Genomic DNA, 13,230 nt, shown 5'->3' with positions numbered 1-13,230 from the left:
AACATCGCTGTGAGGTCTGGACTGAGAATTGCAACACCAGTACTGGGGCTTCCAAAGTTCTTCATCTCCTCACTGATGCAGATCTTTATGTAGGTTTTGTACTGTGAACTGCAGAAATCTCAATGACACTTGAGCTGCCTATTCGCACGGAGGGAAGTTTTTCCCACTAGCTATTATGGGTAACTTTTCTCAGACAAATTCATTTAAAATAAAAAGAAATGTTAATTAAGAATTTACGAAACAAATGGAAGTTTTGTCCCAGTAAAAAGTGAGGCAAAGACTTGCATTAATCATAATCTTCTAACTACTCTCGAGCAGGGAGATTACTTCAAATACTGACATTAGTGACTGCAATTTTTGAGTTAGGAGATCATTCTTAGCAGATTGAACTATTTCTTATTGTTTATTCCTATATATCACGGGCCAAAGCAAGAGTGAAAGGGGACAGAGACACTGAAAAAACCCCGTCGTTCATATTTCATATTAAAATCACTCCTAGGCAGAAGAGGAATGTGATTTAGTTTTCTGAACAAGGAAAGTAATTTTTATTCAACACTTGCTTGTTTGAGGGTGAAAGACACCTTATCATAGCAAAACCAATTAATATATATTTGATCACCCCTTTGAATTAGCCATATAGCCTTATTTCTAAACAAATAGCATGATAGGGAGAGAGAGAAAAAGAGAAAAATAAAGATAAAGGAAAAGGAAAAGGGAGAAAGAAAGGAGAAAGAATAAAAGAAAGATAAATAAACAGATAAATAGGAAGAATGAAAAACATAAAGCAGGGAGGAAGGAATCTCTGTGATTTTATGTTATTTTTTAGAGAGACCTCTGTAGTCCAACTGAGTCAATATGAGAACAGGACTTGTTTACAATAAATCTTTGTGACTATTATATGTTCAAATCATCACTGAAAAATTATTTCAATTACATTATATTGCATGGCTAATAACAAATTATCTTCTACTTGTTACACCTAATCATAAAAGTATGGCTAGGGAGAAATGGTGGAGGAAGAAAGGTGTGCTTTTATGATTCATAAGAAAACTTATATTAGTTTTATATTCAGGAGAAATAACAATGTTCAAAAATAATGTCCAAATGAAATAATTTGAAAGAGAACCCATATTTTGAAGTTACTACACAATAAGTTAATTTCAAGTTTTAAAAGTAAGAGTATAGTTTCTAAAGTAACTGAGATGTATGACTTAAAAGTAATGTGGGGAGAACATGTCTGAAATAAACTCTGAGTCCTGACTATAATGAAAGAACATTCATTTCAATTCAGAAGAAGTGGAGTTAGTTTTTTACCATAACCAAAAGGCAGCAGAATGTTATTCAGCATTTTGTTTTCCTCAAGTTCTTCAGTCTTGTTTTGTTTTCTCTGAAAAAGGCATACAAGAATGAGGTGGATATACAAAATTTATTTTTTGATGTGCAGTGACATCCAACTACGTAATTCTCATGTTTTGCTAGTTCCTTTACTGAATGTAGTCCATCCTGATTGCTTGATTGACCTAGAGAACGCTATACTGGGTACTCTGGGGATTATAAAATATATACTATAGTTAACTGATTATAATAAAAACAAAGGGAAATGGGAAGACTGCCTGCCTGCCCTATCCTGGGCTTTTTTGGTGCAACAGAGTTTATATCCCCTCTGTGTTTTTCCACTTTCCTTATATGAAATGAACAGCTGTAATTGAAAAGCAAGAAGCTCCATGGTTTATAGAAATAGGTGTTGTTAAGAGCCTTAGCCATCTAATTTTCTTCCTATTGCAGGGCAGGCTTCCTATTGTCTGTCCTTTAGAGCTAATTTCTTTTCTGATCAAAAGGCCCACATCATTGAAAAGGTAGTAATGACTATTCATTTGGTTGAAACCTCCATTCTGCAGCCTGCAAAGCTTTATTTAGAAACTGCTATTTCTTTCTAAAAGGAAAACCTCATTTGTGTCCTCTATAATGTCAATTAAAGTAGAATATATTTTAATTATTTATCCTGGAGAGAAGCCTTTCAGGATCTCAATTTGCTGTGCCAGTGATACAGGCTGTAGTTTGAAACAATATGTGCCTTCAAAATTGTATGTCAGAGAGTAGGAATAAGGTGTGTTTTGGTTTTAATTTGCCACTAATTAATAGTTTATTTACAGCTAATTAGCAAGTTAGAGTTTTACAATTAATGTCTGATTTCTAATCTAACTCATAAAAAGGAGCCTAGCCATCATTACCAGTAAATACGGTGGGTTACCGGATTTGTATAGAAAACATTGTAGGAGAGATTCACGAAGTTTTAAATGGGCAAAACAGAGATGATTTGGTTTGGTTTTTTCTGAAGGAGGAGCGCAGCGACGTCTCAGTTGTCACCAGCGCCAAGAAAAGAGTCATTAAAGCACCGCAACAAGTAACCCGGGCTGGGGGACACACACGTAGGAGGGCTCCCGGCCCGGGGAGGGCCCTGGTGCTGCGGCAGCTGCTGCGGGCGGCTTGAGGCGAGCGGCCCGGGAGGCGGGCAAAGGACTTTTCTTTTCGGGACCCCCCCGCGAGCGCGCGTTTTGGGGTGCCCGCGGCAGCCGGGGCTCTCCTGCCGCGGCCAGGGCTGCTCCCACCCCGGTGCCGTCCCGCACAGGGCTGTGTCCCCGGGCCGCGGCGGCAGAAGGGGACAGCGGGGCCGCCAGCGCGCAGGGCTGCTCCTGCTGGAGGCGATCGCCTCCCGGGGGGCCGGGGCAGCCCCGCTCCCGCCGGCACCGGCTCCAGGGAGACCCTGAAAGGAGAGCGCTAGGAAATGCCCGGTCCCGTGTCCGGGGCGGGAAGGATAAACCGTGCGGGAGCTGAGATGTTAGAATGAGAGAATCATCGAGTCCGACCGTAAACCTGACGCTGCCAATTACCACTAAAGCATGTCCCTAACCCCGCCACATCTACACGTCTTTTAAATACCTCCAGGGATGGCGACTCAAGCACTTCCCTGGGCAGCCTGTTCCAACGCTTGATAACTCTTTCAGAGGTGCTGTACAGTTGGTACTGTAACAGCAGAGGGAAGGTGCAGAAAGTTCCGATTGCAGTCTGGACTCTTGGGAAAGACTTTCTTGCCGGGCTCGGCTCAGGCTGCCCCGCAGCAGCTGGCGCAGGGGACAGTGTCTTTAGCATCATGTTTTGTGTTCGTTTTTTCCTCAGTGTTTTCGCGTGAAAACACACGAGCTAAGTCTATCTTTTTTTTCGGGGCTCCGCAGTGAGCCCTGGCGAGTTGTCCTGTGCTGGTGGTCCCCTCTACAACTCTGTTAATTAGTAACTTGGAGATGGAGAGTCCTTATTAGCAATGTCCTCCTCCCCCCGCCCCCCGCCCCAGCATCCCTCCACGCCTGCTGAAGCCAACCCCATGAGGCGATTGCCAGGAGGAGCTGTTTGTCAAAGGCTAATAAACAAATTCCTCGCGAACACCTGAATGAACGAGGGCCAGGAACAACCCAATTAAGAAACGGAGCTACTGGTTGTTTTTTTGTGGCGGTGGAAACAATCCGGGCTCGAAAAGGGTCTATTCAACGGGCGCTCCGAGAGGTCTGTTTGCAGCCCGCTATTGTTGTCAGAAGCCAAATAAAAGTTCAGCTGAGGGGGAAGAGTGATTAAAAACAACATTCGCCGCTGCCCCCTGAATGCACTGGGAGGCTCAGTTCAAAGGAATCGATCTGTACCCAAACGACGCTGCACGGGTTTTACCCACGCACTTCAGATTTTTGTTCTTAAATGTTGCTATTTTTAATGATGTCATCAAAAGCATCCATTGCTTTTCCGTATACGTGAGCAGCAGGGACAACAGTAGTCTCCAGTATGGCACGGAGATCCATGTGGCGAGGTACTGGGGAAGTCACAGAAAGGAGTTGGAGCTCGTTTGTCGCAGCTAATGATTTGTTCTCCCTCTCGCTGGGCTGGAAGGTCGGTCCGGCCATGGCAGCCCCGCAGCGAGGCGGGCAGCCTCGCAGGCAATTTGGAGCTGTTTTTTTGACACGACACTGTTAGATAGGGAACAAAATCTCCTAACAACCTTGGGCTGCAGAACCAGCCTGAAATGACCCATGATTTAACAGCCACGTTACCAAGCTGGAAACTTCTGGGGGAGGACGTGGATTCGAGCCTAAAACAGGGATCAAACCAAGAAGCACGTGAACTTTTATCTTGCGCATCGCTAAAAGCCTGGGCATTTTTGGAGGATCATCCTAGCGAGGGTCAGCAGGGTCCAAACGAAAGGGGCGCGCAGCTCCCTTGTCTGGGCAAGTTTTGAAGACAAGCCCTCACTGATCTCGGTCGGGAGTTAGGCTGGGGACCAGGGGAGATGTTTTAATAATAGGATTAAACGGGGCCGGCTTGGTGCATAGCATTATTCTTTAAAAGCCAGCGATCCTCTCTGACACGGTTCCAAGATTCCCCCAAGCTCTACTGGAGCTGCAATTAACATATATTAATGGCTGTCGCTTATTAAGCGCTGATTGCGTAAGAAGCAGACGGTCCCTTTCAAATGTGCCTTTTCAACCGTGGGTTTTCTCTCGCGTTCAAGTTGGATTGTGCTGTAAACTCCTGATTTCGGCTCACGCTCCTTTGTCACCAGAAAGAGGAAAAAAAAAAAAAGGAAAGTGGAATTCTCTACCTTTGACAACTGTATTTACACAACCCCGAGCGTTCCCCGACCCCCACCAGACACATGGGGCTCTCCGGCCCCGGACAACTTCTCCCCTCGTCCCGGCCGCCGCCGGGGAGTGAATTTAAGAAAATGGCTCCAGGCATGAGGCTTCCCCCGCCCCGTTTACTGCGCTGGCCGGGTCCTCTCTCCTGCTTTCTGCCCCTTCCCTACTTTACAGCAGCTCCGGAGGCTCCATCCCCTTTCCCGGGATATAGGACGGGCAGCACCGAGGAGCAGGCGGAGGCTTGAATTCGCTTGTGGCTGCCGAGAGGATGGTGGGATCGGACCTTTTAAAGCGCTCTGCAGGTAACTTTAGGGAGCAGCAGTCGGTATAGCGGGACTTGCCCCGCTTCCTCCTCTCCCCCCGCGCCTAGCCGGCCATCTGTAGTTTTCAGGCGAGGTGAGGGAGAAGGGAGCTACTTCTCCCTCCGGCCCCGCTCGCATTTGCGGGAGCGGTGAGGTGCCAGCTCTGGAGGTAGCTCCGAGCCTCCCTTCCTTGTCCCCCGTCCTCCATGGGGGCAGCCGGCCGCAGGTGCTGCCTCGCCGCGGGCTGTGCTGCACCCGGAGAGCGGTGGGCGGCTGCCCCGGCCAGCTCCGCGCCCCGGTGCGCAGCGCCCGCGGGGCCGCGCCAGGGCAGGGGACTCACCCGCCCGGCGGGGAAGGAGAGGACCTGACTTCTGGCTCTCCTCTCGGGCGCTGAAATCGGTAAAGAAATCCTACCCGGAGTTTCCCACATGCACCCGTCGCTAAGGCAGTGGGGTTCCAGCAGCGCGTCCCTGCTCACCCCTTCTTCTGAAAATAGAAGTCAACCACATTTTTAAGTGTTCTCAGAACACGTGCGGCATGGGAACCTTAGCGCAGTGGGAGCATTGCAGGGACCTGTGAAGTGTGGAAATGCACGAATCTATAATTTTTTATTCAGTCAGGTTCAGTTCATCTACAAGACTAGCGATATATCAAGAGAAATGCCTTACTTTGAAATAATACGGATCGTAAAGTGTTAAATAGCGTGGCCTTTGGAAAAAAAGTGAAATAATTGGAGTCTCAGGCAGCGGAAAGACAAATTCAACGACAAAGTAAGAGTCTGAAACTTAACGTTGTAATATTTATTTAAACATCGAAGGAAACATCGTTCACGAGGCTTTCAGTGTGTCCTCTAATTCCGTATACCGCCTCATTTTTCGTTGCATGCAAGCGCGTTAAGTTTCTCCCGTTTATATAAAGTAATTTCAAAGAACTGTCAAGGGTATATATATCAGTCCGCTTTCCAGCCCAGCCTGGCACGTCTCAAACCTCGACTGGAGCGGTTAAAATATTTGAAGGGGTCTGAGGTTAAATACGGCTGTCTGAAGCTTTTCTAGTATGTTGCAAAAGTTACAAGCGAACTACGCCCGAGGTGCGATACCGCCTGAAACATCACCTTCCGCTGTCACCCTGTCCTCTTGGGCTGCAAAATTTTGGCTTCACCCAAGAACACACTAGCAGCAAACCAAACAAAAACAGAGACAAAATACTGACTACACTACAGCTCGTCGCAAGTGGTATTTATTTCCCCTTCGACTTTGTTCAACAGATGATTTTGTCAAAAAAAAAAAAAAAAAAAGAAATCCGTACAAAACCAGTGGCGCCTTAAACTCACAGCAGTGCTCAGATCCACGCAAATAAAAATCCCACCACGACACCGTGCTGTTTCCAGAGTACCACCTCTGCTGTTTTAAGCCGGCTCGTTTGGCTCCCCCGACCCCGGGAAGCGCTGAGCGGGGCTGCGCGGTGCCGGGCGGAGCCGTCCCGTCCCCCGCCCTCCTGAAGCCCCCCTGGCCCGGAGCCCCCTCCCTGGCGTCCGCAGCGCGGCGGGCTCGGGGCTGGCGGCACCGGCTCGGGCAGTGCCTCCCTGTCCAGCCTGGAGCCCTGCCCTAGAGTCGTCCTCTCCCCCTGCACCGATTACCGTCGTTATCCTCGCTGTCTTCTGCTTGGGGCAGCACCAGCGGCTGCCAAGCCGGGGAACTGCACCGGCAGCATCCCTCCTCACCGGGCGCCCCCAGTACGGGACGTGATGCCCGGACACGTCCCTACCTCAAGCCCCCCCCACCCTCCCCTGCGCCCCACAGGCCCCCGGGGCGGTTTGCTCAGAGCTACACGGGCGGAACCGGCCGTGCTGCCCACCTCCTCCGGCACCGGGGCTCTCCCAGCGCGTCTCCGAGCAGATTCCAGGCTCGGTTTGCCTCTCCTCCCCTCACCGGGAGAACCGTCCGGCTTCCCCGGACGGAGCTGGAGCGGGGCGGAGGGGAGAGGATGAGCAGGGACAGGGCAGCGCGACCCGTCTGCCCGCCGGCCCCGCAGCAGCAGGGCGAGGAAAGCCGGGTAGCCCCACGCCCGCGGTGCTTTCAAGGAGCTGCCAGCCCTGTCCGTGCAGGTGCCGTGTCCGTGCCTCTGGGGAAGGAAGGGAGGGAGGGAGGGAGGAAAGATGGAAGGGGAGGGAAGGGACGGAAAGGAAAGCCCATGATTGACAGCTCTGGTGAGCCCCGCTCCACTCACACACCCTCCGCCAAAGTTTTCTTTCACACGGAGCGAACTTTGCTGTTGCCATGAAACTTGGGAGTTTTGCAAGCGCCGTTCCCTCCCCATCCCCCCTTCTCTTTGGGGCAGCCGAGTGGAAAAACTCAAGTGGCAACGCGGTGGGCGTAGGTGGGGAAGGCCCGGAGCGCCCTGCCGGCAGCCAGCCCGGCCCCGCTCGCTCCGCTCCGCCGTCTCCCCCGGGCTGCGCCGGCGTTCTGCCGCGGGGCAGCCCCTCTCCCGCCGGGACGGAGTGCCCGGCGGCCGTGCCCGGTCCCGGCAGGGCAGTGTAGGTTCTCCCCCAGGAGAGGGCTCAGAAGTGGAAGAGTTGACTCCGTTACCCCTCTCTGCCCTTCATCCGGGGGAGGTGTCCGTGCAGCTCGGGGTCGCTCCGTCTCCAGGCAGCTTCTCCAGGCTTGGCACAGGACTGTGCATCCACCCGGGAGCCCCAAACCTCTTTGTGCCCGGCAAACTCACGGCTCCCCCTTGCAAGCACAGCGTCCCGCCCCGCCCCTCCTCCCCGCGCCCCCGGCGGGCAGCCCCGACCCGCCCGGCCCCGTCCCTTCCCCCGCCGCGCGGCCAGCGGGAGCCCCCACCGGCCCCTCCGCACCGCGCAGCCCTGTCTCTGCCCCGGCCCGCCGCCGGGGGCAGGTGCAGGGCCCCAGGGATGCGGGGCAGCGGCGCCCGGGGACGCGGCGAGGGGGAGGAACGGGACCAGCAGCCCCCAAACGCCAACTTTTTGGCTCCCCCCGCCCCCCAGCTGGTCAGTTACCGGCGTCGGGGCTGTCGGGAACCGCCCGCTGATTGGCTGCCGCTCGCTCATTTATAGCCCGTCAATCAAATACCCCGGGACTGGTGTGCGCATCGCTCGGCGCTGCCCGCGGGAAGCGCTCCGCACCGCTCTGCAGGCGCGGCCGCAGCGGCACCACCTCGGGGAGCCGCGCCTCCGCCCGCCAGGCAGAGAAACTTCCTCCTCCCGCAGCAGCCGCCCAGACAGGTTCTTTTCCCTTTCCTTTTTTTTTTTTTTTTTTTTTTAATTTTTTTTTTCCTAACTTCCTCTCTCCGATCTGGTGCCCGCCTGCCCGCCACACTGGCGCACCTCTTGCCGGCTCCGGCCATGTACAGCATGCTGGAGACTGAGATTAAGACGCCGCAGCCCACGCCGGGCAGCGCCGGGGGCAACCCCGCTCCGGGGAGCAACGGTAAAGGCGGCGGAGGCGGCGGGGCCAGCAACGGCACGGGAGCCGGCTCGGACCAGGACCGGGTGAAGCGCCCCATGAACGCCTTCATGGTGTGGTCGCGGGGCCAGCGGCGGAAGATGGCCCAGGAGAACCCCAAGATGCACAACTCGGAGATCAGCAAGCGCCTCGGGGCCGACTGGAAGCTGCTGAGCGACGCCGAGAAGCGGCCCTTCATCGACGAGGCCAAGCGGCTGCGGGCCGTGCACATGAAGGAGTATCCGGATTACAAATACCGGCCCCGGAGGAAGACCAAGACCTTGCTGAAGAAGGACAAATACTCGCTGCCCGGCAATCTGCTGGCCCCGGGGGGGGGCAACGCGGTGAGCAGCCCCGTCGGGGTGGGACAGAGGATTGACACTTATGCCCACATGAACGGCTGGACCAACGGGGCTTACTCACTGATGCAAGACCAGCTGGGCTACAGCCAGCACCCGGGCATGAACAGCCCCCAGCTGCAGCAGATGCACCGCTACGACATGACGGGCCTGCAGTACAGCCCCATGATGTCCACGGCCCAGACCTACATGAACGCCGCCTCCACCTACAGCATGTCCCCCGCCGCCTACGGGCAGCAGCCCTCCACGGCCATGAGCCTGGGCTCCATGGGCTCGGTGGTGAAATCCGAGCCCAGCTCGCCGCCTCCAGCCATCACTTCCCACTCGCAGAGGGCCTGCCTGGGAGACCTGCGGGATATGATCAGCATGTACCTGCCCCCGGGGGGGGATGCCACAGACCCTTCCGCCCTGCAGGGCAGCAGGTTACACAGCGTCCACCAGCACTACCAGAGTGCCGGGACTGGCGTGAATGGTACCGTACCACTAACTCACATATAAACTTGGCTGCTCCGGACGGCTCCCCGTCTTAATCCCTAACCCCACCACCGCTCCCTGACTGCACCGGGACGTACGGCAGTGTTGCTCGGCTTAGCAGACTTAATACTAACTTTGGAGAAACTTTAAAAAGGAAATCCGTTAGTTGTGTCTTTCTTTTTTTTTTGTACAAAAAAATAATACTTGAGCAAGCTGTTATTTTTAATAGAGCACAACTCCTGCCTCCTAGAAGCCGCTGTGAAGTTTTCAAACCACGGCAACTTCTTTCCTGGTTTCTCCTAGGTTGGGCACTGTTTTATTCGCTTAAAAGTTTTTAGAAGATCTTGCATCTTCCCGTTTGATTTCTAGTGTTGCAATGACATAAAAGAAAAACCCGGCGGGCTTCTGTTTTTAAACTCAATCGTTGTGGTTTCATAAGTGTTTTGTTCTTCCCGTTTTACCGAGTCTCGCTTGGTTTCTATCCACAATCTGTAGCTTTCACGAGTTTTTAACTTTAGGGTTTTGTTCCTTAAAAAAAGGGGAGGTGGGAGAGAGCTGTGCGGGTCGCAAACGCATTTCTTTTATTTATAGTAAGTTGTGTGTCTTGGTTTTTCTAAAGCTGTAAACTTATGTAAATTGGTTTGTGAATTTTACTGTGAACTATGTTTTGACATATCAGATGAAGAAACGTTTTAGTTTTGTTTACCGGATTTCTTCGTAAGAAAAAAAAAAAAAAAAAGGTCATCGAAACACTCCTTCCCTCTCCCTGACCCTAGTCCTCGTTTGCTTCCTTCTTCCAAAAGAAGAGAGATCAATAAATTTTATATCAGGCACGTCGGCGGTCTCCGGGAGCTTTGTGCGGGGGCGGGCGCGCAGCCGGTCCCTCCGCGGCGGCGGGGAGCGCGGAGCGGGGGCGGCAGGCGCCTCGCCGGGGGCTCCGCGCCGGGGCTCCCCGCAGCAGCCGTCGTCCCGCCGCCCGGCCGAGGAGCCCGGGAGCTGCCATCGTTTTTCGGCCGGGTTTCTGCGGCTGCCGCGCTGCGCTGTATTTCGGTTGGAGGGTTTGGGGGTGTGCTCCTTCGATTTGATTTTCTCCTAAAGAAAAGCGGGACCCGGACCGGGAAAACGTCGCTGCGCTACTGAGGCTGCTCCTTTCCCGAGCCGCCGGCCACTTGTTGCCGCTCCGCCCGGCTGGTTTCCCCCGGCCGACGGGGAGGAAAGGGGGTTGGTTATACGTGTGCGCCTCCGTTGTTTTTTTTGTTTGGTTCGTTTTTTTTTTTTCTCTGGAGGATTTGCCTAGAAACCCGAGCTCATCTGAAATATTTACAAAAGTAAAACCCATTGGGGAACTCTTAATTAGAGTCTATTAAAAATGAATGGTTACAGGAGTCCCCAGAGGAAATAAATAATTCAGTCTTTTCAGTGTGTTTGACTAGTGTGGTTTTAGTCTGGGAAACTTTTATTTTCCTTTAATTTTATTTTTTTAGGGGTCTGCGTTATTCCTGCGTGTATTTCTGTGGGCGCTGTGGAACAGCCCGGAGCTGCGGCCCCCGCGGAGCCCCGGGGCCACCGGCCGAGCGGCAGACCGCTTCTCCCTCCCTGCGCTCGGCGGCAAAAGTCGCCTTCTCGGCCGACCCCGCACGCCCGCCCTCGGCTCCTCCTGGCCCAGAGCGACGGCCCGGCGGGGCCGCGGGCCGGGCTCCGAGCTCGCCCAGCCGGGCGGCCGCTCCGCAGCCAGAGCGCCCGTGCAGACGGTCAGTGCGTTTCGCAGCGCAACCTCCCCCTCGAGTCTCTGCCTTGCGTTTGCTTCCGCTAACCTTTTCGCCGTTTGTCTCAGTACAGAAGGAACGGGAACGGGAGGGTGCTCTTGTTCTTCGGTTTGGTTAAAAGGGCCTGCTCTGCTCACTGCTTACGAACAGCGGCTTCGGGGAGACTTTCTCCCCCTCCGCTGCCCGGTGGCCGAGATATGCTGGGGGCGGCGGGAGCCGCTTTCCCTTCCCCACTGGTTTCCTCCCTGCCCGGCCGCTTTCCACCCTCCCCGGCGGCTGGGCCGGGGGCTCCGCGCTGCCTCCCGGTCCCGCAGCGTGGATGCCCCGGGAGGGGCACCTGCCTCACTCTCCGCCGGGAAGCACGTCCGGGATCGGACAAGGCCTTCCTCCGGCTCTTCTAAGAGGAAAATCAATGTTCTGCAAACTTCAGCGAGAGTCTGCTTGCCGGGTGCCCGGCTCCTGGCCACCCGGGGGAGGGGGAGTGCAGGGAACAGCTGCTGCAGGTCCTCAACCCGGGGAGAGACCCCAAGCCCGCGCACGTTGCACTCTGCTCAGACAAGCCCCTGGGCCCGTCCGTTCTCTGGTCTGTGCGGTAAGCCCCTGGCACCACACATACTCCCCTCAGCTCAGGAACAGCCATGCCGGAACGGGGGGTTATCACTTTGCAAATGAGAACCCGATGTGTTTAATACCCTCAGCTCAACTCCTTCCATAACATTTCTGGTGAAATTTGGCCAACCTGTGGTGTTGCTTTCTCCTGTTTGTGCTGCTACCCTTCAGGTAGGAGTGTGCCTGTTACTGGCTCTGTGAGGAGAAGCAACCCCATAACCCAGAGGTCTGAGAGAAGGTGATAAGATCAGTGGTGTTGGTACAGTACCTGAAGATATGCAGGGGGAAGGCAGCAGCAGGTCCCAATTAATCTCAGTTGGGGGTCGAACTGCTCCCCAGTGCTCTCCCGAACAGGCAGCGCCAGGACAGCTCTGGGAGGGGAAGCGTGATGATCCTGTTCCCTGAAACGGCTCTCCCTCAGCCCTCCCAGACAGGCGTGTGGTGCAAGTCTGGCAAAAGTGAGGCTCCTGAGCAGGTGAGCTGCTGCTGGCACTGGAATCGTACTTGTTATCTTAAGAGTTGAATTGTAGCTGCATCATTATCAGTAGCTGTTTTCATCGGAGTTCTCTGAAGTGGATTCTCTGCTGTGAAGGGGGAGAAACTGTTATTTCAAGGTTTGCAGTACTTAAGTTCAAGTTATCATTCTTGTTTGCTATCAGTCAGGGCCTAAGGAGAGTTTGTGAGCGAGTCCCTGAGGGGTCACAGAGAGATACCTCTAAACTACCTCATTCTCTCCGAAAGCTCATCTCGGTGGTTTGGCTTTTGGATGCTTTTCCTGAGCTATTGATTTTGAGATGCCCGGACAAAATCCTCCACACAGTTTTCATCTTTCGGGGGCTGAACTTCACCCTAAAGTTCATAAATTGCGGGCAGAGCTTGTGGAAAGGGCTGTAAACAGGCAGATACCACTGGATGGGGGAGAGACCCATTGCAAGCTGAAAGCAATGAACTCAGCCTTGTACATAAGTACAGATACAGCTGCTTCTTCCCCGACCACAAGTGTATTTCCCACCAGAGCACCAACAGCAGAGAGGGAGACATTGCCTGAAAGACAACTTTTTTTCAAAGAGCAAAAGAGAAATTTGCCTCGAGAACAAATGCAGAAACGTGTTCCCTTTAGAATTAATGTTTTATTCGTATGAAACTTAATTTTTAAATTTTCAGTTTATTCTGGACGTCGACACGCATCCTGCGTGCATTAAATCTAAATGCCTTTTGAGCGATGCCCGTGTGGGATTTCATGCTCCCGCTTGTGTGGGAGGGATCAGAATGGAGCCGTTACATTCCCAGGGAGAGCAGGTGAAGTTACCCGCAGTTACGTACGAGACATGTTGGCTCTGCAGAAGATGCATCTGCGCAGGATCCTTCGCGCTTTCCAAGATAGGGCTGTAAGTGAAATGCTGAGTTGTTGCATGTGCAAACTCATTAGCACGATTATTTGCACAGTTAAAAAACCCGACAGCCTTGTTCTAAAACATCTAGAATAAATGCAAGTGCATTCATTATCCTTAGAAAGACTGAACATCGGCTGTGGAGAGGCTAATAATGTTATCATTTAAGTGTAATGACAATATTTA

The 13,230-nt window shown here is 53.1% G+C and overlaps 1 protein-coding gene across 1 annotated transcript; it reads left to right on the top strand.

Moving 5' to 3' along the window:
* The first annotated feature begins 8,092 nt into the window (after positions 1-8,092).
* On the top strand, positions 8,093-10,499 carry LOC134520630 (transcription factor SOX-3-like). Its single transcript, XM_063346292.1, has one exon. It carries the CDS (start codon positions 8,346-8,348, stop codon positions 9,300-9,302), a length of 957 nt encoding a protein of 318 aa, XP_063202362.1. The 5' UTR covers positions 8,093-8,345; the 3' UTR covers positions 9,303-10,499.
* Positions 10,500-13,230: the final 2,731 nt, after the last annotated feature.

This window comes from Chroicocephalus ridibundus, chromosome 9 (assembly GCF_963924245.1).
Source record: "Chroicocephalus ridibundus chromosome 9, bChrRid1.1, whole genome shotgun sequence".
Classification (NCBI taxonomy): domain Eukaryota; kingdom Metazoa; phylum Chordata; class Aves; order Charadriiformes; family Laridae; genus Chroicocephalus; species Chroicocephalus ridibundus.
This window is presented reverse-complemented; position numbering and strand designations above follow the sequence as displayed.

What these genes read in the sequence shown, in the direction of transcription:
- LOC134520630 (XM_063346292.1), top strand. Translation starts at nt 8,346, where the DNA reads ATGTACAGCATGCTGGAGACTGAGATTAAGACGCCGCAGCCCACGCCG.